At 46.6% G+C, this 27,782-nt stretch overlaps 1 protein-coding gene and 1 pseudogene across 1 annotated transcript; one reads left to right on the top strand and one right to left on the bottom strand.

The window, feature by feature from the left end:
* The first annotated feature begins 245 nt into the window (after positions 1 to 245).
* On the top strand, positions 246 to 27,712 carry RAD54L (RAD54 like). The gene is made up of 18 exons (XM_035018661.1): positions 246 to 538; positions 644 to 730; positions 1,947 to 2,066; positions 9,875 to 9,935; positions 10,638 to 10,773; positions 11,216 to 11,285; positions 11,381 to 11,669; positions 11,893 to 12,017; positions 17,280 to 17,430; positions 21,085 to 21,211; positions 22,264 to 22,338; positions 22,484 to 22,614; positions 23,171 to 23,281; positions 23,433 to 23,556; positions 23,912 to 23,990; positions 24,310 to 24,489; positions 27,211 to 27,374; positions 27,463 to 27,712. Exons 1-18 carry the CDS (start codon positions 536 to 538, stop codon positions 27,671 to 27,673), a joined length of 2,244 nt encoding a protein of 747 aa, XP_034874552.1. The 5' UTR covers positions 246 to 535; the 3' UTR covers positions 27,674 to 27,712.
* LOC118019465 lies at positions 20,174 to 27,551 on the bottom strand (annotated as a pseudogene).
* Positions 27,713 to 27,782: the final 70 nt, after the last annotated feature.

The raw sequence follows: 27,782 nt of genomic DNA, 5'->3' as shown, positions 1-27,782 counted from the left end.
GTCCGGCCTGGACCCCTGCTCGACCTCCCCCAGTCCGGGCCTGGCTTCCGGGCTCCAGACCTGGGAAAAACCCCTTCGGACTCGGCGCCTCGCCCTCCCTCCGCCTCGGATTTTCACCCCGGCCCCTGTCCCCTGGCCTGTGATTTCTTTTTATCTCCTGCAACTACCCCCGCCATCACGTCCACCTGGGACCATTTGCCCGACTTCTCTCTGCCAGTCTGGTACTCCCATCTTCCTCTCCCCCGCCCCCTCCCCCTCCCCCATCCCAGACCTTTACTCACCTTTGCTTGGATACATCCTCTTTGGCCTGCTCTTCCGCCTAGATTAATTGACGACCGACACTCTCACAGTTTGGACCCAAACTCCAGCCCCTAGCTGGATTCCCTCCATCCATGCTCCCTCTTTAATTAGCCCATGCTTTCAGTAATACAGCAGCTCGCTTTAACCGGCCGGCCGTGGTTCTGCACTCTCAGCTGCTGGCTGCCTTTCATCTTTGGCTGATGGGTACTTGACGTTTTATGCTTCTGAGCCCAGGATGGTAAGTATGGCCCTAAGGGAGACTGTGGGTAGCCTTGTGTCTCCGTCTAATGGGTTTAGGCTGCGGGATCTCTGGAAGTGCTCAGTTTCCATATTCCCCTTACAGAGGAAGAGCTTAGCTCCTAGCCAGCTGGCCAAGAGAAAACCGGAAGGCAGATCTGGTGATGATGAAGACTGGCAGCCTGGGACAGTGGTGAGTACCCTGCCCTCCAGGGGGTGGGACAGGTAGGATGCAGGGCTGTTTGGGCAGAAAGGAGTCCTGGACTTGGTTTCTGGGGTTACATGGATGAACCTGGTCACCTCCAGAAACTCTTTCAGTAAACTTTTACTTAGTGCTTACCAAGTGTCAGGCATTGAACAAGATAAAAAAAATCTTGGTCCTCAAGGTGCTTACTAGAACTTAATATAGCCTCAATTTTTCTGGTAGAGAGGGATATTCCAAAGCAAAAGAGCAGATTGGGTTGGGCCTTTTGGCTCCCTTGGGAAAAATAAAATGGCTCCCCAATAGCAACTAGTTGCCTGCTCTTTTGCTCTTTATCCCCTACCCAATATCACAAAACAGTAGAGTATATAGGGCCTGTTCTGAGCTCACTTGGGCCTAGATTAGAGGAGTGGTGCCCATCTAGTCCCTGCTAATACTCAAGTGCAGTATGTTTGACTTTGGATTGGTCCTGTGCTCTGTTTCCGCTATTGAGGCTTTCTGGGGCTGACCGGGTAGGACCTATGTATACAAAAATCAATAGGATAATACAGCATATACTTCAGAGAGAACAGTTCACGAAGTAAGGGCTTGGCCACTGGAACTTTGGAGAAAGGGATTAGCTAAGGAAGGTCAAGAAGGCAGTTTTGGGCAGGGCCTGTATGTGAGGGGTGAAGGGGCTGGTGTTTGTTTCAGGTGTTTCTTGTAGGATCATTGAAGCTTCAAAAACCTTCAAAGGTTCCGTGGGGTCTTGCCCTGAAGTTGCACCACTGCTGGTGTGCAGGGGGCTCCTCTGCCTGAGAGGGACAAGGCTGCCTCTTGCTACTTACATGGGTCACAGACTTGAACTTGGGGCAGCACTTGGTGCAGCTGGGTCATAAATGGTGCTCTTTGCTCCTGAAAACCCTTTCAGTGCTAGCGACCTCCCTGCCATGGTGTGGGCTGACTGGCTCGCTTTATTCACCTCATCCAGTGCCCATCTTCCGATTAGACAAGTTCTGTAACCTCATTAACTTCCAGTTTTCTCACCTGCTAAGTAAGTATAATAATAAACATTTATCATAGGCTTGCTGTGATGATGATACATGATAATATATGTGAAGAGTTTAGCACAGTGCCCGGCATTTAATAACGTTTTAAATATGAGTTGCCATTGTGGTGAGCTCTGTGGTCTTCCAGACTTGACTTACCATCCCCAATACTCTTCTAGACTCCCAAGAAACGGAAATCCAGCAGTGGGACTCAGAGCCAGGAGTGTTTCCTGTCTCCCTTTCGGAAAACTTTGATTCAACTAACCAATCGGCCACCCTGTCTGGATAGTAGTCAACATGTAAGTCAGAACTGCAACCTGTTGGTGAATGCGTGTGCCCTATGGAGGCATCTTTCTTGTTTTGTCTAGGGAGGCTTCTACCCCTGAAGACTTCCTCAGTGCTCTACAGAGGAGCCAGCAGACAGACTTTGGTGGAGGCTTTGGGTCTACCTACAGCCTCAGGGGCCTGGCCTCTTTCCTTCAAGATGTGTGCCTGACTTGGAGTCCCTGTTTATGGTTATCTGGGCTCCAGATCTCAGGTGGCTCAGATTCCTGAGGACATGAGGGTATAGAAAAGGAATGGCCATGGCAGGGTGTTGGAACCAGGATCCTCATGCCAGCTCAGTCTCTCACTTAGCATATGGCTTTAAGAGGTATCAGAGTCCTACAGCTTCCACGTGTTTCCGCTAGTAAAATCCAACATAATCTTTACTACGGCAGGTTCTGTGCATTATCTCATGTAACTCATTTTTTAAGATGTGGAAGCTGAGTCTCCGAGGGGTTAAGTAGTTTGCCCAAAATTACAGAGTAGTCAGATCTGCTTAGCTTCACCAAAGCTTTTTCCACCAAACTTTCTGAGGACATTGGTATTGAGCTCTGGCACTGAGCTCCAAAAACTTTTGGAATTTCTTTTTTTTTTTTTTTTAAGATTTTATTTATTTGACAGAGAGAGAGACAGTGAGAGAGGAAACACAAGCAGGGGGAGTGGGAGAGGGAGAGGGAGAAGCAGGCTTCCCGCTGAGCAGGGAGCCCAATGCGGGGCTCCATCCCAGGACCCTGGGATCATGACCTGAGCCGAAGGCAGATGCTTAACGACTGAGCCACCCAGGCCCCTTTCTTTTTTTTTTTTAAATTTTATTTATTTACCTGTGGGAGAGCATGTGCGTACTGAGCTGGGGGGTAGGGTCAGAGGGAGAAGCAGACTCCCTGCTGAGCAGGGAGCCCGATGCATGAGCTGAAAGCAGACTCTTAGCCGACTGAGCCACCCAGGCACCCTTAAGATTTTACTGATAAGAGTGAATCTCTGGAAGAGGGAAGCTTTGACCTTGGTGGGGAGGAGGGATGTCTCCCTCTTCTATCAGAAGGAAGGGATGGTTTAATTTGCAGTAACTAAATAAAGTGAGAGCATGCTCTCTCCCCTGCCTCTGCCAATCTTACCAGACTAGATTCCCGGAGGCTGGTCATTGCAAGTCTTATAGGCTGTGTTCTCACGTTTTAGGCCAGGGATGCTCACATTCTCCCATACTGGTTGCACAAACTTGCAGTTCTTTTTTAAATCTGGATCATGACCTGAGCCGAAGGCAGACCGCCCCCGAGGTACTGGCCCCCAGGTGCTGCACCTTTGGAATTTAAGTGATAAAGCAGTAAAGGTGTCTTTTACTATTCATTAAAAACTTTTTAACCACACCTGAGTTTATGTTAATGAGATTCATTTGTAAAGCAACTAACCTTGGTGGCTAGTTGCCAGGGGCACCAACCTACCAGTGGCTAGTGTTTAATCAATCATGCCGATGTAATGAAGCCTCCATAAAACCCCAAAAGGTCAGAGTTTGGAGAGCTTTTGAGTTGAACAAGAATTTATCCGCGTGCCTGGAAGTGGCATATCCCAAACTCCTGTGCTCAGGACTCTTCCAGACCTCGCTGTATGTATTTCTTCATCTGGCTCTGCTTATCCTTTAGTAGCCTTTGTGATAAATGGTAAATCTAGTAAGTAAACTTTTCCTGCGTTCTGCGAGCTGCTCTAGAAAAGTAATTGAATCCCAGGAGGGTGTTGGACCCTCCGATTTATAGCCTATTGGTCCGAAGCACCGGGAGCAACCTGGATTTGGGATTGGGGTGGTGGGGAGAGGCAGTCCTGTGGGACGGAGCCCTAACCTGTGGGATCTGATACTCTCTACAGGTAGATAGTGTCAGGATTGAGTTAAATTGTAGAACACGCAGGCGGTGCTGAATAATTGCTTGTGTGTGGAAGCGCCACACATCTGGTGTCAAGTGGTGGGGGGGAGATGCAGGAGTCTGTTTGTACTTTACAGGGACATTTTGAAGGAAAAATGGGAATAAAGTGATAGGAATATGTAATGGATATTAGTTATTTGTGCATTCAGCAAATATTTTTTATTTTTTAAGGTAATTTTATTTAAGATTTTATTTAAAGAGAGAGTGCGCGCTTGTGCACACATAGGCGGGGGGAGCGGCAGGCAAAGGCAGAGGGAGAAGCAGGCTCCCCGACGAGCAGGGATCCCGATGTGGGGCTCAATCCCAGGACCCCGGGATCATGACCTGAGCCGAAGGCAGATGCTAAACCCACTGAGCCACCCAGGCGCCCCTCAGCAAACATTTTAAAACATTTTTACATAATACTTGATAAATACAAAGGAATATGTATATAAGATGTGAAATAGAAAACACAGAATAAACACCCGTGAACCCACCATTCTGCGCTAGAACATCACCAAAGTCATAATCCCTTTTCCCATCCTGACAGGTAACCACTGACCTGAATTATCTTCATCATCTCTTGCTTTTGTGATAGTTGAACTATATATAATTCATTAAGTAATACATTGTTTAATTGTTTACTAAGCCGTATTAAAAAATGGTGTGTATGGGGCGCCTGGGTGGCTCAGTCATTAAGCATCTGCCTTCGGCTCAGGTCATGGTCTCAGGGTCCTGGGATCGACAGCCCCGCATCGGGCTCCCTGCTCAGCGGGAAGCCTGCTTCTCCCTCTCCCACTCCCCCTGCTTGTGTTCCCTCTCTCGCTGTACCTCTCTCTGTCAAATAAATAAATAAAATCTTAAAAAAAAAAAAAAATGGTGTGTATGGGGCACCTGGGTGGCTCAGTCGGTTAAGTGTCTGACTCTTGGTTTCGGCTCAGGTCATGATCTCAGGGTGGTGCGATCAGTCTCTGGGCTCAGCGAAGAGTCTCCTTGAGATTCACTTTCTCCCTCTGCCCCTCCCCCTGCGCGCATGCTCTTTCTCTAAAATAAATCTTAAAAAAAAAAAGGTGTGTAGTTCTGTGGGACTCTTCATTTAGGATTCATTCAAGTTGTCCTATGTAAGTATATGACATAAGTGCAAGTGCAGTGGGATTATATAACAGGGGGTCTGACAGTCTGGAGGTTGGTGAAAGACCTGAATCTGAGGGATGTGCTGATTAGGTCGAGTCCTCAAGGATAGGAGGAGTCAGCCAGGTGAAGAGAATGGGCAGTGTTCTAGATAGAGGGGACCCTAAAGGCAAAAGTGCCTCAGGCCCACAAAAATCATATAGTGCAGCCTTGGAGATGAGAGCACTTAGCCTTAAATGTGATGAGTTTGAAGTTCTGTAGGATAGGATATCTAGGTTTGGGGATGGTTGCAAATATGGGTAAGTGTGGAGCCTAGGAGGGAAGTAGGGACTGGAAATAGATTTGGGGTCCATAGCATAGAGATGATATTTGACCCCTCCAAAGTGTATTGGAGTGTCAGTGCAGTCAGGGGAGCTGAGGTGCAACCCTGAGCCCCGAAGAACACTTACCTTTAAGGGAGTTAAGCAGAGAAAGAAGAACTCAGGGACTGAGCATGCGGTCCTAAAGAGGTGGAAGAGTAGGAAAGTGGTGTCATGGCAGTCAAAGGCAGAGAATATTTGGGAAGCAAGAGTGGCCAGCTTTGTCTAGCCAGATAAGGATAGAAACATGTCCACTGGAATTAGGGTTATGTAGGCCATTGGTGGTCTTGGCCAGAGTCATTCCAGAGGAGTGGAAGGGGCAGAAGTTAGGAGAAGTGGAAGATTAGAAAGGGGAGACAGACATCTTTCTAGAAGTTTGAAGGGGTGGAGATAAGAGGTCAAAGGAATTTTTGTTTTTTAACATTTATTTTAGAGAGCAAGTGTGCATGGGGTGGGGGCGGAGAGGGAGAATCTCAAGCAGAGTCCTCACTGAGCATAGGCCCACCCATCCCACCAACCCCCCCCCCCCCATCCCTCTGGAGCTTGATCCCAGGACCCTGAGATCATGATCCTAACTGAAATCAGGAGTCAGACGCCTAACTGACTGAGCCACCCAGGCTCCCCAAAGGAATTTTTGTTTTTAAAATAGGAGAGAGTTAAGCATGTTTTAAATGCTGGTGAGAGAGAGCTAGTAGAGAGGAAGAGGTTGAGATATAGGAGAGATCAGGCAGAACTGATAGAATGAATCTCTGGAAGAGGGAAGCTATGACCTTGGTGGGAAGGAGGGATGCTCTCCCTCTTCTTTTTTTTTTTAACTTTTTTTTTTAAGATTTTATTTATTTGACAGAGAGAGACACAGCAAGAGAGGGAACACAAGCAGGAGGAGTGGGAGAAGGAGAAGCAGACTTCCCGCAGAGCAGGGAGCCCAACGCGGGGCTTGTTCCCAGGACCCCAGGATCATGACCTGAGCCTAAGGCAGACGCTTAACAACTGAGCCACGCAGGTGCCCCTGCTCTCCCTCTTCTATCAGAAGGAAGGGATGATATGAATTTGCAGTAACTAAATTAAGAGCATGCTCTCTCCCCTGCCTCTGCCGGTCTTATCAGACCAGGTTCCCGGAGGCTGGTCATTGCAAGTCTTGTAGGCTGTGCCCTCATGTTTTTGGCCGGAGATGCTCACATTCTTCCACACTAGTTGCACAAGCTTGCAGTTCAAAGTCTTGCATTTTAAATCTGGAGCATAAATTCTTGGCTACTCAGAGCCTCAAATCTAGCCTTCTGTATTGCCAATTTTGAAAATAATATTTCAGTTTTTTGGGGGCACCTGGCTGGCTCAGTCAGTGGAGCCTAAGAATCTTGATCTCAGGGTTATAGGTTCAAGCCCCATGTTGGGTATAGAGATTACTTTAAAAAAAAGTTAATATTTCAGGTTTAGAATTGAAGCCAAATTAGAAAGGAAATTAGAGGGGCATCTGGGTGGCTCAGTCGTTAGGCGTCTGCCTTCAGCTCAGGTCATGATCCCGGGGTCCTGGGTCGAGCCCTGCATCGGGCTCCCTGCTCGGCGGGAGGCCTGCTTCTCCCTCTCCCCCTGCTTGTGTTCTTGCTCTTGCTGTCTCTCTCTGTCAAATAAATAAGTAAAATCTTAAAAAAAAAAAAAAAAAGAGAGGGCGCCTGGGTGGCTCAGTTGGTTAAGCAACTGCCTTCGGCTCAGGTCATGATCCTGGAGTTCCTGGATCGAGTCCCGCACGGGCTCCCTGCTCAGCAGGGAGTCTGCTTCTCCCTCTGACCCCCCCCCCCCATGTACTCTCATTCTCTCTCTCTCAAATAAATAAATAAATAATCTTTAAAAAAAAAAAGGAAATTAGAATCTATCTCCTTCCTTTCCCTCTTATTTATTTATTTATTTTATTTATTATGAGAGGGAGAGCATCCATTGGAGAGCTGGGGGAGGGGCAAAGGGAGAGGGAGAGAAGCAGACTTCCTGCTGAGTGTGGAGCCCAATATGATGCTGGGGGCTTGACCCCAAGACCCTGAGATCACGACCTGAGTTGAAATCAAGAGTCAGGTGCTCAACCAGCAGCCACCCAAGCACCCCATCCTTTTCTCCTCTTTTGACTTAAGGGTGGCTTTGTGTTAGCATTGTTCATATACGACTTTCTCATTATCATTGCTATTCTTAATTATAATAATCATGGTAATTAAAAATAGTACAAGATTTTATTCAGCTGCAAAGAAATATGCAAATAATTTGGGCCTTTCTCTGAACCCCCCCCATCATGTTACTTAGTGTGATGAAGTTCAGTTCTCCATATTCTTTTTGTATCTTCCAGGAGATTGTGAAATATATTCATTATATTTTCCTATTTAAAGTACACTGAGTTTCTAGAAATTTATAATCTTTATAGAAATGGGTCAGAATAAAAGTAAAAATTTCAGGGCAAGACAGGTTTGCTTTTTTCCCTATTAAACTGCCTTTTTGCTTGAGGGGAATACTTTTCATTATTTCTTTTTCCACTAATGTATTCCCATTAAAACTACCTTTAGGGTTTCTGTTCTTGTTTTCTCCTTGCTTTCTTGGGTTTCAGCTCTTGTTTTATTGAGGTTCACAGGCCATCATAATTCCCTAGAGATCTCAGGGATATGTAGACTAGAAGACCAGAACTTTGATGGGCTTGTCAGAGTTAGCTCAGGGGCTGGCGCTGTGGACTCCTCTGCATGCTCTTCTGCCCCAGCCCCATTACCCAGTGCTGGTTCCAGGCTGAGGTGCTGACACAGAGGCTTCCTGTAGCCTCTGACGTGGAGGCACCAAGGCCACCCTTCTCTAGGACCTATGTATGTTTGCTTCTTGTCACCCTTGTCCCCCCTGCTTTTTTTTTTGTGATTTGTTTGCCCTCTCATGTCCTCTTTCTCATGTTGTTCCCTCTCACACCTTCCCGTGGCAAGAAGCTGCTGACTCTGGGCTGATTCATATGGCTGTAGTCAAACAGTTGGATTAGGAGGCCATACCGCCCACTGGTTACAAGTCAGGGTCTTGGAATGAGGAAAGTCCTGCACCTGTCATGGCCCTGTGACTTGGGAAAGTGACTTAACCACTCTGTCTCAGTATGCCTATCTGTAGAATGGAGATATCAGTGATAGTACGTGGACGTCCTAGTGCTGGTAGTGAGGATTCAATGGCAGTCTGAGTGCGGGCATCTTGAGTGCTTAGCACCACATCTGCTATACACTGTTAGTCACCATTACTGTTGTCATTTTTGCTGTTGTTGTTAATATTATCTACTAATACTACTGTTCCTATTACTGCTACTACCACTACTTTTTGAAGGTCTGGTGAGTTCCCAAGGAGGCCAATGTGGGAAATTAGATGTAGTAGGCAGAATTGATATGACAAAAGAAATGTGAGGTATGTTTGGGAAGATGTAGTCCTGGAGGAGAGTGTTTGAATCCAAATATTGGAGTTCTCTGTTAGTACTGAGGTTGGGTAAGTTTGTGGTGCTTTCTTCTTAAAAGGTGCTGTCCCCTAGGGAATAGTTGTTCTTGCTGGCATGGCCTTTCATGAATGAATGGGTTTAAGCCTTGTGGCTGACAGCTGAGGCTGGGCACTTGCCAGTGGCACTTTGCTGTCCCTGGGTATTTGTAGAATCTTTGTAAAGCCTCAAAGATGAAAGCTGTTGTATAAAACCTAATAACCTAATATGGAGCACTTCTTATGTTCTGGATGCATCTGAGTGAGATGTAATCAAAATATAATGCTCTGAATGTACTATCTTTATTTTTTAATTTTTTTAAAGGTTTTTAAAATTTATTTAATTGGCAGAGTGAGAGAGGGAACACAGCAGGGGGAGTGGGAGAGGGAGAAGCAGGCCTCTTGGTGCCCCTGAATGTATTATCTTTAAATAGGCATGTTGTTATTTTAAATTTTTTTAAAAAGATTTATTTATTTTAGGGGTGCCTGGGTGGCTCATTCGGTTAAGCTTCTGCCTTCGGCTCGGCTCATGATCTCAGGGTCCTGGGATCGAGCCTCTCATCGGGCTCCCTGCTTCTCCCTCTCCCTCTGCCACTCCCCCTGCTGTGCTCACTCACTTTCTCTCAAATAAATAAATAAAATCTTTAAAAAAAAAGATTTTATTTATTTTAGAGAGCAAGAAAGCGTGTGCGAGTTGGGGAGGGGCAGAGGGAGAGGGAGGGAGAGAATCTCAAGCAGATTCTCCACTGAACACAGAACCTGATGTGGGGCTCAATCCACAACCCTCAGATCATGACCCGACTGAATATGAGTCAGGTGATCAACTGACTAAGCCACCCAGGTGCCCCTAAATAGGCATTTTAGACTGCATTTGTAGAAATATTATCCCATAACATCTTTAATCAGTCCTGAATCCCTGTTTCTTCTTTTTCTTTTTAGGAATCCTTTATTCGAAGCATTTTGTCAAAGCCTTTTAAAATCCCCATTCCAAATTATCAAGGTAAAAAAATGGAGACTTTCCTATTTTTTGAATCAATCATGTGTGAATGTATCTGGATAATTTAAAACCTCTGCTTTTGTAAATACATGCTTACCTTGGAATTGAAGATGCCAGGCTAGTGGTGACGGTGTGTGGGGCAACACTCTAGAGGCCTGCATGTAGGCTGTGTTTGATAGCGTCAGGAAGGCCTGCCATGACTAACTGCCCCTCATCTTCTTGGGGGTGGGGGTATGCCAGTGCTTGGGAAGTTCTTGGTGGGCCTGGGTGGCTGAAGGCCTCAGATAGTCAACCTCAGAAACGAGACGCTACTAAATTCACTCAGATTGAATGAAACCTGGGTTCTATGTAGGACATAGCGTTGTGCTAAAACTGGGGCTGGGGAGGGAGGAGGCCAACTCTCAAGAGCTCTCCATCTTGAAGGGCCCCTTTGGGTTCTAGACCTTCCTAGGCTTGACTTGAGATGAAAAAGACCCAGCCCTCCAGAAGTTTATAGTTAAATGGGAGAAGTAAAATGGGAAGAACTCTGATCTGAGGCAGACTGGGTAATGGTCAGATAGAGGTGCGCAGCTGGGTTTTGGGAGGTTCTGGGAGAGAGAAGGTCATATGCAAGCTTAGGAAAAGTTATGTGAAGGATAGGCATTTGAGCTGGTCCTGCTGATCTCTTCAAAATAGAGGCTCAGGTGACAGATTGTTGGTTTCTAGGTCCTCTGGGCTCTCGGGCCTTGGGCCTCAAAAGGGCTGGGGTCCGCCGGGCCCTCCATGACCCCTTGGAAGAAGGTGCCTTGGTTTTGTACGAGCCTCCCCTGCTGAGCGCCCATGACCAGCTGAAGCTTGACAAGTATGTACATTGGTATTTCTTGAGCAGGTCTGGTCTTCTGTTAAGTGCACATACCTGAAAGGGCAGAGGGCATTGTGGTGTGATTTTTCCTTGGGCCTGGCATGTTTTCAGAGTGCTGTCATGACGACTGCATCACCATCCAGAGAGTGGGTAGGTGGGGAAGGAGAGTGCGTGGGGAAGCTTGTGGGCATGTCCAGTTGTTGGAGGTTCCTCACCCTTCCTTCCAAGCTTGCTCAGGGGAGTAGGAGGGATTGATGACATCAGGAACCCTCTCCTCACTTTCTAACGCTTGGAGCAAAAGTTGCTGTGGTTTGATTAGCAGGCCACGAAGGCCCTCTCAGGCAGCTGCCTCTGCGGCCTCTGGATCAGCAGGACACGACTTCCTGAGGGTGTACCCTTGCCCTTATCTGAGCTCCATGTTTTCTTTGCTGTGTTTCCTCAGGGAAAAACTCCCTGTCCATGTGGTTGTTGATCCTATCCTCAGTAAGGTCTTGCGGCCTCATCAGAGAGAGGTAAAGGGGGTTGGGGGGAAAGAGGTATGGGCTGGGAGACTGCCATCCCTGGGGCAGCAGCAGTGTGGATACCAAAGTGGCCTTTTATTCCCCAGGGAGTGAAGTTCCTGTGGGAGTGTGTCACCAGCCGGCGCATCCCTGGCAGCCATGGCTGCATCATGGCTGATGAGATGGGCCTGGGCAAGACGCTGCAGTGCATCACGTTGATGTGGACGCTTTTGCGCCAGAGTCCAGAGTGCAAACCAGAAATTGACAAGGCAGTGGTGGTGTCACCCTCCAGCCTAGTGAAGAACTGGTACAATGAAGTTGGGAAATGGCTTGGAGGGAGGATCCAACCTCTGGCCATTGACGGAGGCTCTAAGGACGAGATAGACCAAAAGCTGGGTATGGAGCCTTAACAGAGTTGGCTGTGCTCTTCCATATAACTTGCTCCTTTCTTGTGTGTATGCTCCCTGATGGCCAGCAGGCTGAGGGCAATGAGGGGGTAGAAGAGAATTCCCATGCAAAATAGTGGAAATAGTTATTTCCAGGCTAAATTAAAGAACTATCAAACTTTTTTCTTTAAGATATTGTAAGATTTGTTCCCTTCACGTGTTTTCTGTTGTAGAAGGATTCATGAACCAGCGTGGAGCCCGGGTGCCTTCTCCCATCCTCATCATTTCCTATGAGACATTCCGCCTTCATGTTGGAGTCCTCCAGAAAGGGAGTGTTGGACTGGTCATATGTGACGAGGTACTTGACTTTCAGCAGCAGTCTGAGAGTCCTGGTAGAGGAAAGTGTTGAAATCTCCTCACTAAGAACTGCCATCCAAGCCCTGTGTCAGTCACTGGGGATTTTTTTTTTTTTTTCTAGATTTTATTTATTCATTTGAGAGAGCGCATGAGTGGGATGATGGGGGGGGGAGAGAAGCAGACTCCCCACTCAATAGGGAACCTGACACGGCCTCGATCTCAGGACCCCGAGATCATGACCTGAGCCAAAGGCAGACGCTCAACTGACTGAGCCACCCAGGCGCCCCAGTCTTTGGGGAATATTAAGGACAGAACTTGTTGCCTTAGAGGATGCAAGTGAGAGGGAGAGCCTTTGACACCAACCTGCCAATAGGGATTAAGCAGTGCTTGGAACTCCAAGGAGGGTGAGGTTTGGTTTTGTGCCTCTAGACAGTATTCTTAGACCAAGGAAAGACTTTGAAGGATGAGAGGGATTTGGATGGGTGGAGAGACACAGTACAGTGTTTAGGGGACTAGGTTCTGGAGTCAGGCTTTTATTCAAATTCTGGCTCTTCTACTTACCAGTGAAATGATCTTGGACAAGTCACTTAACCACCCGAGCCTCTGTTTCTGAGTCAGTAAAGTGGGGTAATTCATTTGTTTCATGGGATAATTGTGAGGATTAAATGAGGAGAATGAGGGAAAGCTCTTATCATAGTGCCTGGTATGTCATAAGACTGGTAGTTGTCATAAGACTGTTTTTTTTTGTTGTAGGCTGGGGGGATGCATGTGAACGGAAACACAGGTAGGAAAGCCCAGTGTGGACAGTCCATACACCTTAGAGTAGTCTGTGTTGACTCTCTGGGACAAAGGGAAATGTGGTAATAGTTACTTCCTAGCCTTTTCCACCACTATGCATGAATGGTGGTAGAGATGCTACTACCTAGAAAGGCATGAGGGTGGCTGGGAACTACCTGGTATAAAGAATTTTCCAGGTTTTCAGGGTGCTTGGCTACGCTGAGGCTGCTACCATTGTTTGCATCTCTTGGGAAGAGTGAAGGCCACTTTGCACACCCCTGGGGCTTTAGTGGAGAGATGGCTGAAAGACTTGGCCCCGTTTGTCAACTGATTGGCAAGCCTGACTATGCTCTGGGAACTACAGGTTAGCTCAGTACCTGAGGGACTTTTGGGGAGGTTACAGGGAAGAAAGGCTTACTTTTGGGATGCCATGCTTGCTGTTAGGATCTCTTTCCCAGTTGGGCTTTTGTCCCTAATAAAGAGTCCATCATTGTCCGGCTTGTGTACCAACCTGTGGCAGCTCGATGGGCTGTTCTTGTAAAAGTAAAGGGTTTAGCAGGTTGAGGTGGGTTATATGTGTGATAATCCTATAAAGCTCAGGGCCCTGGCCCATCTAGATTTTCTTCTGCTCTGTAGTGTTTCTTTTCTTTCTCATTCTGTCCTGTTTTGCGACCTGACTCTGCAGGGCAGAGGGGAGTAGGCTGCTGCTTGCCACACTGCAGCATCCTGGCCCTCCTTTTTACTCATCTGCCCTTTTTTGTCAGCAATTTGTCAATTGTCAGAGACACAAGGAAGCCAGTCCTGAAAGACAGTCAGCCTACTCTAGGAGGAGTTTGTCAGTTTGTCCCGTTCAGACCCTAGAAAGGGAAGATGCTACCCCAGGCTTTCATGCTCCCAGCATCCACGATGCTTTCTCCTAGCTGATGCTTCTCTCTGGCACACAGAAGTGCTGCATAATAACTCTGTGTACAAAATCTTTGGTCCTTACAGTAATCCGAGTTAGGGCAAGTCAGAAGACTTGGGCTCAGCCTTGGCTCTGCCACTTGTAAGCAGCCTGTGCAGATGAGACTGCTCGGAGACTGTCACTTCCATGCAGTGAGCGGGTGGCACAGGGTCTACCTGAGAGGGATGTGGTCCAGATCAAGAGAGAAGATGTATGGAAGTATTTTGTAAAGTATATGAATAGGTGAGGGATTGACATTGTTGTCATCATCTCAGTTTTGGAGGTTAGGAGAAGTGTGATGACTTGCCCAGTTGCCCCCTGCCAGGACCTAGTGAGCTGGGACTTGAATCCAGGCCTGAGATTTTAAGAGCTGGCTCTTATCCCTTACTGCCTCAGGTATAATACAAAACTTGGTGTAAGAAGCGTGGCTTAGGCATGGGTAGCAGAATGTGTGCCTTATCCAGACCCGTATATGTTCTTTTATAAGATCTAGAACACATGGCAAATCAGAAGAAACATGCTGGGGAAATGCATCAAAAACAAGAATGTTACTCGTAGGGCTCATGTTTCAGAGAGAAAACTGGTATTTAATCGTGGTATCATTTTTTGTTTTTAAAAAGGATAAGTGGAGAACCCTGCCAGAACAGAAATTAAGCAGCAGCTTATTAATAAGAGCTCTGACAACTTTTCATCTGGCCAAACGTTTGATTTGCTGAATTGCCAGAGTTTGGCTTTTATTTTTTTTAAAGATTTTATTTTTAGGGCGCCTACGTGGCTCAGTCAGTTGAGTATCTGACTCTTGATCTCAGCTCAGGTCTTGATCTCAGGGTCGTGAGTTTAGGCCCTGCCTTGGGCTTTGCACTGGGTATGGAGCCTACTTTAAAAAAAAAAAAAAAAAAGAGGGGCGCCTGGGTGGCTCAGTCGTTAAGCGTCTGCCTTCGGCTCAGGTCATGATCCTAGGGTCCTGGGATCGAGCCCCGCATCAGGCTCCCTGCTCCGCGGGAAGCCTGCTTCTCCCTCTCCTACTCCCCCTGCTTGTGTTCCCTCTCTCGCTGTGTTTCTCTCTGTCAAATAAATAAATAAAATCCTAAAAAAAAAAAAAAAAATATTTTTTAAGACATCCAAAACAAAAAAATAAAAAACAACTAGAGGCTCCAAGCTCTAGCCCTGAAACAAAGAAGGCTGAGACTCTGGAGCCTAAGAGGGAAATGAAACTTGTGAGGAAATTACCCGAAAGACCCTAGGGAAATAGGTGTCAACAATTAGGTCCCTCTCAACTGAAGCTCCCTGAGGGCAGACATCATGGGACCCCCAGGACCTGACACACATCAGGCACTTAATAAATAACCCAATAAATGAACTAACACAATATCCCTGTGGGTCTCTGGAAGGGAAAGCTGATCCCAACTCCCTATGGGAATACCTGGGCTACAGACCCACCTCCTCCCACCATCACCCAGAGATTTTTTTTTTTTTTTAAGATTTTATTTATTTGACAGAGACACAGTGAGAGAGGGAACACAAGCAGGGGGAGTGGGAGAGGGAGAAGCAGGCTTCCCGCTGAGCAGGGAGTCCGATGTGGGGCTCGATCCCAGGACCCTGGGATCATGACCTGAAGGCAGATGCTTAACAAAAGAGACGCCCAGGAGCCCCCACCCAGAGATTTAAAACCCAAACTCTGGGGTGCCTGGCTGGTTCAGTCAGAAGAGTGTGCTACTCTTGATCTCAGGGTCGTGAGTTCAAGCCCCATGCTGGGTGTAGAGATTGCTTAAAAATAAAATCTTTTTTCAGATTTTATTGAAAATCTATCTGCAGAGCTGGGAGCCCGATGCGGGACTCGATCCCAGGACCCTGAGACCATGACCTGAGCCGAAGGCAGTCGCTTAACCGACTGAGCCACCCAGGCGCCCCAAAAAATATTTTTAAATTGAGATGTAATTGACATATAACATTGTATTTTAGGTATACAACATCCAGTCATTTTTAAAGTTTAAAATTCTAGGTCTAATTCTTCTTTAATAGCAACGGTGGTTATTAATTCATTTTATTCAACAAACATTTACTGAGTAGTTCTCTGTGTGCGGCTCTGTCCTATGCACCAAGTTATATAAAGGCAAGTCTGACATGGTCTCTGCCTTAAGAAGTTCTTGTCTAGCTGAGGAGATTAAGTAGAGTATGATTAGTACTATAGTATATATAGCAGTAGATGAGCAGCAGGGTAGTGCACTGCCCAGACTTTGGAATCACAAAGACCTGAGTTCAAATCCTAGTTCTGCTTTCTACCAGTGTGATTTGGGATAACAGTTCACCTCTCTGAACTTCATTTTCTCTAAAATAGGTATTACAATTCCCATTTACCTGATTGTTATCTGGATTATAGAAGAGACTATAGGGATTCAGTAAACAGCTATTATGTTACAGGGTGCCATAGGAGCGTGGAAGTGGGAGAGACCAACAGCCTGGGGTCCTTGAGGAAGGCTTTGCATAGGAGGTGACATTTGAGGAATTTGCCTGTGGGAGAGAATTCTGGGCAGAGGAATGGCATGGGCAAAGAGACCTAAGGAAATCCAGCATTAGGAGTGGGGAGGAGTTACAGCTTCTTGGACTAAGACAAGCTGTTGAAAGTTGTCAGAGAAGTTATCTAGGGCCTTATTGAGAAGTGCTAAACTAATGAACTTGGACTTGATTCTAGAGACAGGAGGGTCAGTGGAGGGTCTGTGTTTAATTGCATCGTACAAGGCTGACCAGAGGGGGCGGCGCATGCTGACTTGTTTGTTCATTCTTTCACGGGTGGTTGCGTTTCGAATGCCTTGCCCGGTACGGGCTGAAATGGGGGACTTTGGATAGAAGAGGCACAGGCCTGATCTTGGTTCTTGTGGTTCTTGGGGAAAGAGGAAAGACAATAGGGTTCTTTACAACTTTCTTGAAAAAGCCTTAAAAAAGAGAGAAGTAACAGTGGTGTGTATGAGGGGTGAGTGACGGAGAATAGAGATTGGGGTACAGATGCAAAGGGAGGCAGAGAGAGGCTCTTCAGGTATATGAGCTGTGGATTCTGCAGGGTGAGGGAAGGAGGAGCCTGGCCTAAGTCCCTTTAGCTCTGACAGCCTAGACATGGCCTGTAGACCAATCCAGAAGGCCTCTGGCTCAGTAGGTTCGAGGTTGGTTGGGCTGATGGGGAGGGGAGGATTCCCTCAAAACAGGGGTCTAGAATAGAACATGGCTGAATGTCTCTGAAGAAGATAGGCAGCTTGCTAAGGCTCTGGAGGTTGGGGCAGGGAAGACGAGGGGAGGTAACGGAGTCAAGGGAATCCTTGCTTTATGAATGTAGCACTGATGGTCTGGAAACTGAAGGTCTGTCTCTTGAGCCTGACTTTTCTCCCTAAGGAGGCAGGTAAATTCTCACTCTTTCTGTATCCTGCTCAGTTCCCAAGGCCCAGGACCTGTAATGTTTATGATTCCTCTTTCCCTGTCTACATAGGACTTCGCTATCGTTAGGGATGCCAGATCATGCCCAGGCCTAAGTGAGAATTAATTTCCTTGCAGGGACACAGACTTAAGAACTCTGAGAATCAGACTTACCAGGCACTGGACAGCTTGAACACCAGCCGGCGGGTGCTTATCTCCGGGACCCCCATCCAGAATGATCTCCTTGAGTATTTCAGCTTGGTACATTTTGTTAATTCAGGCATTCTGGGTAAGAAACCAGCCTTGTCTGCTACATTGGAGAGGAGGCTTGCTTTGGCCTTGGGAGTATAACTCTAGCTGAAGAGAGAAAGGGGAGAATGCTAGTTATATGTAGGTCACTAGGCACTCTTGTAGGAAGACTTCTTTTGTCAGGGAGTAGCTTAACCATTGGGAGACATTGTTTCTACTGAACAACTCAGCAAGGCCCATGGCAGCCATTTTTCCACCGCAGAGGTGGTAGGGCTATGCACAATGTAGTGTCACTATGGGCTGGGGATGGAAACACTACCCCTAGGCATTTTTGCTCATCACATCCTAGCTGCCTCAAGAGCTTTGGCCTTGGAGCAGACTGTCTTGGGCAATTTTTGTTTCTTAACTACTTTTAGTGTATAATTCACTGTCATTAAATATGCTTACATTGTTGTGCAACCATCACCACCATCCATCTCCAGAGCTTTTTCTATCTTGCAGATCTGAACCTCTACCCATTAAACAATAAATCCCCCTGTCCCATTCCCCCCAGCCTCTAGCAACCACAGGTGGGTAGGTCTTGTACATAAATATCTGTGGGAGGGCTTGTTAGTGCCACCCCAACTTGCCAGTGCTCAGGAAGATAACTTTAGGTGAGAACCAGCTAAGCAGCAAGATTTCATAAAGTGAACACATTTGTGTAACGACTATCAGATCAATTACTGCCACCATCTCTGCAGCAACCCCCCCCCTTTTTTTTTTTTTTTAGATTTTATTTATTTAGAGCACGAGTGGGGAGGGGCAGAGGGAGAGGGAGAGAGAGAATCCCAAGCAGACTCCGCGCTAAGCGCGGAGCCCAATGTGGGGCTCAATCCCACGACCCTGAGATTGTGACCTGAGCCAAAATCAGGAGTCAGGTGCCCAACCAACTGAACCACCCAGGCGCCCCTAGCAGCACCCCCTTCTAATCACTGTTCTCTCCTTTTCCCCGAGAGGTAAACACTCTTCTGACACTTGAGTTTGGTTTTTGCCTATTTTTGACTTTATGTAAATGGAGTATACAGTATATATTCCTTGACATCTGGTTTCTTTTTTTTTTCAACATTATGTTTATGAGAGTCAGCCATGTTGTTGCTCGTGGTGGTAGTTTGTTTTCTTCTTTGTATACTATTCCTTTTTTTTTTTTTTTTTTTTTTGAGAGAGGGGAGCAGAAGGGCAGAGGGAAAGGGGTTGAGAAAATCTTAGGCTCCATGCCCAGCAAAAGCCTGATACAGGGCTCCATCCCATAACCCTGAGATCACCACCCGAGCCAAAATCAAGAGTTGGATGCTTAACCCAACTGAGCCACCCACGTGCCCCAATACTATTCCATTTTTATGAATATACCAGAATTTATCTGTTCTGTTGATGGACAGTTGAGTTTCCAGGTTTTTTTGTTTTGTTTTTTAAAGATTTTATTTTTTTATTTGACAGAGAGAGACACAGTGAGAGAGGGAACACTCAAGCAGGGGGAGTGGGAGAGGGAGAAGCAGCTTCCCCCCGAGCAGGGAGCCTGATGCAGGGCTCAATCCCAGGGTCCTGGGATCATGACCTGAACTGAAGGCAGACACTTAACGACTGAGCCACCCAGGCACCCCGAGTTTCCAGTTTTTTATTCTTTTGAGTAATGATGCTGTGAACATTCTTGTATGTCTTTGCCTGAGCATAGTGTGCATTTCTCTTGTGTAAAAAAAAAAAAAAAAAGAAAAGAAAGAAAAGAAAAAGAAAAATGAAATCCATGTGGGCACCTGAGTGGCTCAGTCTGTTAAGCATCTGCCTTCTGCTCAGGTCATGATCTCAGGGTCCTGAGATGGAGCCCTGAGTCCTACAAGTAGAATCGCTGGGTCATATGTTATGCATGTGTTCAGCTCTAGTAGATAGCAATTGTGCCAGTAGTATATGAGAATTCTAGTGTCTCTACATCAGAGGTCAGCAAATTTTTTCTTAAGGGGCTAGATAGTATTTTATTTATTTTTTTATTATTATTATTTTTTAAAGATTTTATTTCTTTTTTTTTTAAAGATTTTATTTATTTATTTGACAGAGACACAGCGAGAGAGGGAACACAAGCAGGGGGAGTGGGAGAGGGAGAAGCAGGCTTCCCGCAGAGCAGGGAGCCCGATGTGGGACTCGATCCCAGGACCCTGGGATCATGACCTGAGCTGAAGGCAGTCGCTTAACCAACTGAGCCACCCAGGCGCCCTAAAGATTTTATTTCTTTGAGAGAGAGAATGAGACAGAGAGCATGAGAGAGGGGAGGGTCAGAGGGAGAAGCAGACTCCCTGCTGAGCAGGGAGCCCGATGTGGGACTCGATCCCGGGACTCCAGGATCATGACCTGAGCCGAAGGCAGTGGCTTAACCAACTGAGCCACCCAGGCGCCCCATGGGGCTAGATAGTATTTTAGACTTGCAGGCCGTACTGTCTCTGTTATAAGTACTCAGCTCTGCTATTGTAGCATGAAAGCAGCCATTGAATGTAAATGAATGGGCAGGGTTGTGTTCTAATAAAACTTTATTTACAGAAACAGGTGCCTGGCCCATGGCTGTAGTTTGCTGACCTCTGCTCTTATATCATCACCAATATTTATCTTAAGAGAAATTTTTAAAAATTTTAGTCATTTGGTGGATGTTTTAGCATTTGCCTAATGTTGAATAAAGTTGAACACCTTTTAATATGTTTATTGGCCATTTGAGATCCTCATTTGTGAGATATCTGACCTTTTTTATTCCTGGCCAAAAGAAAACCCTATACCCATTAAGCAGTAGCTCCCTATTTCTCCTTACCCTTAATAACTCTGACAATCACCAATCTGCTTTCTGTCTCTATGGACTTGCCTATTCTGGACATTTCATATAAATGGAATCATACAATATCTGACCTTTGTGTTTGGCTTCTTAGTATAATATTTTGTCCATATTGTAGCAGGTATCGGTACTTCATTGCACTGATACATGCTACTTCATCTCTCATAAGCAGCATATAGATGGGCTTTAAAAAAAATCCAGTCTGACAATTGTATTGTCTTTTTAATTGGATTATTGGTCCACTTATATTTAATGTAATTAGTTATATATTTGAGTTTTAATCTGTATGGCTTGTCAAGTCCCCACTTGCTTTGGTAGCTCTCTGATCCGTTCAGAGATTGCCTATGATTTGTCTAGCTTTGTTCTTGGCAGGAGGGTGGTCTGTAACAAAGTAGTCTGCCACTGTTGGCAGTGGGCTAATCATTCCTTTTTTACATTCTTTTTTTTTTTAATTAAAAAAATGTTAATACAGTTCAAATCAGTGTGCCAGGTTCATTTCAGCTCCTTCACTGCCAAACCTGGGAGCTGGGATTGCTTTAGTTTCTCTGTCTTCTCCTTGTCTGGGATGACCAAGGTATAAAGGTATCTGGTGCATCAAACTCTAAACTTCACATTATTCTTACGTTTCTTGATCTTGACAGATTTAGCATCCTTGTGCCTGGCCGTAAGCAGAAAGTCCTTGATTTCTTCAATTTTGCTTAGCATGGCTACCAGGGGCCCCCGGGGAGCGTGTGGCTGGCACAGCAAGCGACTAGAAGTGAGGACAAGAAAGAGTGAGACTTCCCCTTTGGTTTTTTTTTTTTTTTTACATTCTTTAGTGCTTAAATTTTCCCTTCTCTCTTGTCTTAGGAACTGCCCATGAGTTCAAGAAGCATTTTGAGTTGCCAATCTTGAAGGGCCGGGATGCAGCTGCTGGTGAGGCGGACAGACAGCTAGGAGAGGAGCGCCTGCGGGAGCTCACCAGCATTGTGAATAGGTAATGGCAGGGTGGGGGCTGGGTTCGGCAGCAGCTCCTTTCTTTAGGATTTCCCCCCAAGTTAGGTCATCAGAATTGCCTCCTAAGCCATCCAAAGCAGTCCTTTGGGGCCTTGGCCTATAAGGGCTGGGATTCTAGGGAGTGGGATCTGTGCCCTGACCAGAGCCACTGAATAAATGGAGGTGTCTTGCAGGCCAAGTCCCTGCTTTCTTCCTGGTCTGGGCCCTGTAGTCTGGTTTGGGGCTGCTTAGCACCCTGTTGAGGAAACTCTTCTCTGATGTTGCCTGACTCCCTGAGCAAAATATCCCTTGGAGCATTGTTAGTACTTCAGAAGCTTCCTGTCAGTTGATCTCAGAGCTAAAGCACCAGGCTTCCCTTCTCAGGCCCCATAGCCTTCTTTGACAGGTAGAAATAGATCTGAAGGATGGGTGTGGCTCCCAGACTAAGAGGGCTTTTCCATAGGGTCCACATAATCCAGGGGAGAAGTACTTTCAGGACTCCTCTCTTGTAGGTAATATACTTGATGATTTATATCCTGGAGTCCTGCCCCCTCTCCGATTTTAGACGGTAGGAAGGACAGTCACTATGTTCTTAGGTGCTACTCCTAGTTCTTAGGAGCTACTCCTTAGGTGCCTGATCCCTATCCTTCCTGGTCTGCCAGGAGGTAAGGGCTTAATTTCATTGAACCTTGGGCCATGTGGTATTTGGGCAAGTGCAAGCAGAAACTCCCCTAAGGACTTAGTGGTTTGTAGCTTGCTTTCCCTGTCTGAGCGCCAGGCTCAATGGGAGGTCTTGGCCTTCTCTTGAAGACCAGCTAAACTTTTCAGGAGGAAGACAAAGCGTTGTCAGTGTAAACTAGATTGTTTGAAAGGGTCTTTGTTCCCCTGACTGAGACCCTCATAAAGATATCTTTGCCATAGGGCTGATGGGTCTCTGACATATGATACTACAGAAGAGAAATAGTCTTTTGGATTCTTTGGGTGGTAGCTTTTATTCCAGTAGTTAGTATAGCATTTTTACCAACCTTTTGCCTTTTTATCCTGTCTCCCCAGGTGTCTGATACGGAGGACATCTGATATCCTGTCTAAATATCTGCCTGTGAAGATTGAGCAGGTGGTTTGTTGTAGGTACTGAACTCAACTGAGGGGTATAGAGTGAGTGTGTTAATAAAAAAATAAGCTCAGCCCTTGAGGCATGGCTGGGCTCTCACGGTGTCTTCAGGGCAGAAGTGTGGTCCAGCCTTTCCCACTGACCCCGCTGCCCTTTTTTCAGGCTGACACCCCTTCAAACTGAATTATACAAGAGGTTTCTGAGACAGGCCAAGCCAGCCGAAGAGTTGCGTGAGGGCAAGATGAGTGTGTCTTCACTTTCTTCCATCACCTTACTAAAGAAGCTTTGTAATCGTAAGTTGGGTCCATGTCCTGGGTTCCTCTGAAAGAGTGAGCAAGGGTAGGCTCCTGTATGGTCCAGACACCTTCCAAACTTGTCTAGAGTCCTCATGAAGGCCACATGTGATTCTAGCCCTTCCTGAGGTATGAACCCTACATTGTGTACTCTGTAAACCTGACACTTTGTTTTGGAAGGTTTAGCTTATCCCCTGCCCAGCCCATGCTTGATGCTTGGGGTATATGGGACCGTGTGTGTGTGAGTATGTGTACGCACACGTGTGCATATAAAATGTTGGACAGGAGGAAAAGTAACAAACTTGCCCTCTCTGATATAGTTCCCTTTTTGCTGGGAGAACACACTAGTGAGCAAGATGGTCCCAGATGGAACTGACTGCATACTGGGATTTGGGGTCAAGCAAGTCTGGTGCTGAGGAAGGTCTGCTGGGTAGGCTTCTAGAGGGGGTTCCAGTGAGCACTGAAGTGGAAACATCCAAAAGCATTGTAGCTGGCATTTTGCATTTTGTTTGTGGGTTTGTGTCGTTCTCTCCCCCCCTGCCCCTCCCCCCCCCAGATCCAGCTTTAATCTATGACAAGTGTGTGGAAGAGGAGAATGGCTTTGAAGGTGCTTTGGAAATATTCCCCCCTGGTTATAGCTCCAAGGCTGTAGAGCCCCAGTTGTCAGGTAAGCCAGTCTTTGGGCTCCTCTGAGAGGAGGAGTGGGAGACTGTCTCTGTGTGCTAGATGTATCCTTATCTCAAGGCATGATATCAGGAGTAAGAGTCCAGGGGCATTGGGATGGCCTGCTGGGGGCTAACGGTTGCTGATTTCTCTAGGTAAGATGCTGGTCCTTGATTACATCCTGGCAGTGACCCGAAGCCGCAGCAGTGACAAGGTAGTGCTGGTGTCTAATTACACTCAGACGTTGGACCTCTTTGAGAAGCTCTGCCGGGCCCGAAGGTAGGGAAGAGCCTAATCAATTTGCCAAAGCAGTGTCTCCTCGACCGTCCCACTAGGAAGAGTAGCTGTTCTGACCGGTGGATAGGGGCCAAGGTGTGGGTACAGTAGGGACTTCCCAGAAAATAACTGTTCTCTTACTGCTGCCACGGTCCCAGCTCCGTCTCTAAGCCAAAGAGCCCCTGGTCCTTCAGGTACTCCCAGAGGATGGAGTCCTGGCCTCGAGCTCCCTGCCTATCCCTTTGGGAGTTTAGGGCCTCAGGTTGTACATGAATAGCCTCAAGCATGGTTAGTTCAGTTCCTTCGGGAGCAGGGCTCTGCTTCCTTCTTGGGTTCTGATCTTTGGATTCCCCTTCAGGTACTTGTATGTCCGCTTGGATGGCACAATGTCCATTAAGAAGCGAGCCAAGGTTGTGGAGCGCTTTAACAATCCGTTGGTAAATGTACAGCCCCTGTTCCCACACTACCAGTGCAGTAACATCAGAATCCGGGGGTGAGAGAGAAGCTATAAGGGTGCTCTGCTTTAGGGTCTCTTCGATTGTTTTGTTTTGTTTTTTTTCCCCTTTTCTGGTGGGCGTGGTGGGGTTAGGCTGGTTGGTGATGGCTGGGCTGGGAAATTGGTAGGCAGACAAATTGGTGGTATTGCTGGTCCTTACAGCATGAGAGTACAGATGTGTGAGAGAGTAGTCTGCTGGGCTGAGTAGGATTCCAGTTCAGGCTGCAAGAGATTCTTTTTCTCCTGCTTCCTCTTTCCAGAGCCCTGACTTCGTCTTCATGCTAAGCAGCAAAGCTGGAGGCTGTGGCCTCAATCTCATCGGGGCTAACCGACTGGTCATGTTTGACCCTGACTGGAACCCGGCCAATGATGAACAGGCCATGGCCCGGATCTGGCGTGACGGTCAAAAGAAGACCTGCTATATCTATCGCCTGCTGTCTGTAAGGAGGGTGACAGTGGTCATAGTAGGGGTGGGTCATGGAACAAGACCTTCAGGACCATCTTGGGTTGTTTCTCAGTACCTCTCTTTGTCTCCTCTGCCTCTAGCAGTGGCCAGGCTATGGGCTTAGCCACAGCCCTTTATTCTTCTGTACTTTCTTCCTCTCTCCACCCAATTCCTTCAAAACCTTACTGTGCCACCTGGATACCTGTTCAGGGGTTAGCAAATTCTCCTGTGGTCGCCTTCCTTTGACAGGACACCTGCTTTCCCTCATCCCTGATCTCTGCTGTGTCACTTGCCTCCACGGGTCTAAGAAGAGGTACTGGCATTCTCCACGTTCTCAGTCATCATTCAGACCATTCACCCTACAGTTCTCTTTTAAAGCTCATGTTATCTGACTTGACTACTGTCTTTTCTTCTTTGTTACAGTCTTCTATCCTATGCTGTTTTCCTAATTCATTGGTGACTTTGGATACCAGCCCCATCTTCGTTTTTTTCCCCACATCATCTGGACTTCAAGGACCATGCAGTTCCCTAGCACTCTGGCCTTCATGTTTCCTTGACCTCTAAATGAGCTCTTCAACTCCCCCTCATTTAATTACTCCCAAGGCCACACTCCAGAACTTTAATAGTGCCAAAACTACACATAGTTCCAAACTTTAATAGCTATCAGTCTCTTCTCACTTCCTGTTCTTCCAGCTTTCTCATACCTCCTACATCTGCTTCAAACTAATGTCCCTAGTACCCCACCTCCCCCCAGTCTGGCTTGACTTCTCTTTCTTTTTGTCCTGATTCTTAACCATGCATCCTCTCAGCCACTCTTTCTGTAAAACCTTCTCCACTTGGATCATTACAACTGTTTTCAGCTTCTGCACCAGATAAAATTTGCAGGTATAGATCAGCACTAGCACAAATTCACATATTCCATTTTGCGCTGGGCCGTATCTCGTTTCTTTCAACAGCCACTTCAAGCCTTCACCACTTCCCTCAAGTTTCTTACCTAACCCTGACTCTCATTCTTTTTGCAGAGACCTTGTCTTGTACATCACAGAGAAAACGTAGGCTACCAGGCTTGAATTCTCTAGCCTCTCTTTCGTAAATCTCTGCACCTGGTTCTTCCCTTCCCATCTCCGAGGAAGATCATTTCCTTCTTTTTTGAGGCTCATCATTCTAGCTTTGCCCTAGATTCTTTCCTGTCCTTTCCTTTCTTAGTCAGTTAAGTTCTCCTTTATTTCCCTGGGTCTATAAACATGCTCAAGTAGCTCTCACCTTAAAACGGTTTCTTAAGCCTCTGTCCAATTGTAGCTACTACTTTGTGTTACTTTCCATTCATTCATAGTCACATTTTTCCAAAGCCTACCAATTAACTTCACTTCCTCATCTTCTACTCACTCATCAGACCCTTTATATGCCCCTGAACCTGCTTTTGAATGTACTCTTGGCTTCCTAATTGCCAAAACAAGAAACTCTTGATTTTTCCTCTGTATCTGACACTGTTGACCACTAATATTTAAAATTGTAATCTGGTTTTCCTACTTCTGTGATTACGTACACTCATTATATTGACAGATCTCTAAATTTTTAGCCTGGAACTCTTATGAGTTCTAGACCCATATTTCCATCACCTATTGCACATTTCCACTTGCATGTCTATGAACACTTTGGATGCATGGTGACTAAATTCATTTGCTTTCTGAATTCTGTCATTTAATGGCTCCATTATCCAACCAACCCAAACCTGGGTATCATCCTACTGGACGATTCTCTGTCTCCTGACAACAAATTACTATTGATTTTTACCTTCTGGAAATTTCTTTAACCTTCCTCTCTGTCCCACGCTAAGGTCACAGTCCTCTCTCACTTGGATATTGCAGCAGCTTCCTGATTCTTTACCTTTGGTCTTAACCTGTTTTCACATACTGCTTCCAGAATGAACTTGACAAAAATTCTGCTTTTGCTTTTCATCACTTACAGGACAAGGCCAAGCTCTTTCAGCCTGGCATCCATATTTCTTCAGTATGACCTCTGCTGACTTTCTCAATCCCAGATTTTACTACATTCCTACCATCCTTTAGACAGGCTTAGGTTCTCAGTCCTCTAGTAGGCCAGGCCAGGCTTATTCCTTTGTTCCTATGTGGCACCTAGGAGCTTTCCCTTCTCTCTTTCTTTGTAAACCATCTATTCATTTTTTAAGATTCAACTCAAGGATAATCTTTCAAGCTTTCCAACACTCCCCTCTACCATCCCTCTTGTGGGCCCTTGGGTATCATATACAGGTTTTTATTATTGTACCAATTAGTTTATGTCTCTCCCACTAGACTATGAGCTCAAGAATAGGGATCATATTTGATTCTTCTTTGTATCCTCGTGTACAGGGCCTGGCTTAGGATACCCTAATGATATTTATTGAGTGAGAGAGACCTGGGCTTGGTGTGGAGCTCTGGTGAAGCTGCTACAAACCTCAGCTCACTCTGAAGGAATGTAGCCAGGCCATGAAACCCTCCATTTGTACAGAAAATATCCTGGGTGAGCAGACATGTACAAGTCATGTTCCCAAGAGACAGACTGGGAAAATGGACTCAGCTGAGCAGACGTGTGGCTATAGGACTTGTAGTTTTATTTCCCCTTCTCTTGGGTAGCTATAGTTTCAAGCCCTAGGTTTTCCTGCCCCCCTGTGTTTGGGGATGACTTAGCCATGCATCCCTTGGTCTCCCCACCCCAGGCAGGAACCATTGAGGAGAAGATCTTTCAGCGCCAGAGCCACAAGAAGGCACTGAGCAGCTGTGTGGTGGATGAGGAGCAGGATGTGGAGCGGCACTTCTCTCTGGGCGAGCTGAAGGAGCTGTTTACCCTGGATGAGGCTAGCCTTAGTGACACACATGACAGGTGAGTGGAGTGCCCTTACTGGCTGTTACCTCTGAATTCCCTGCACACACGGGCACTGTAGTCACCACAGCTCTGTCCTCTGCCCCAGGTTGCGCTGCCGCCGCTGTGTCAACCACCACCAGGTCCGGCCACCCCCTGATGGTTCTGACTGTACCTCCGACCTGGCTCAGTGGAACCATAACACTGATAAGCGGGGGCTCAAGGATGAGGTACTCCAGGCTGCCTGGGATGCTGCCTCCACTGCCATCACATTCGTCTTCCACCAGCATTCCCATGAGGAGCAGCGGGGCCTCCACTGATAAACCAGTCGGTCTGGGTGTAGCTGTTAGAGGAAGGAGACAGGGAAAAGGGGCTCTTTGCCCCATAGGACCCTACTGAATTTTGTTCTCTGGGACAAAAATCATCAAG

The sequence above is a fragment of the Mirounga leonina genome, unplaced genomic scaffold (genome assembly GCF_011800145.1).
Source record: "Mirounga leonina isolate KUSES-001 unplaced genomic scaffold, KU_Mleo_1.0 Mir_173, whole genome shotgun sequence".
Lineage (NCBI taxonomy): Eukaryota > Metazoa > Chordata > Mammalia > Carnivora > Phocidae > Mirounga > Mirounga leonina.
This window is presented reverse-complemented; position numbering and strand designations above follow the sequence as displayed.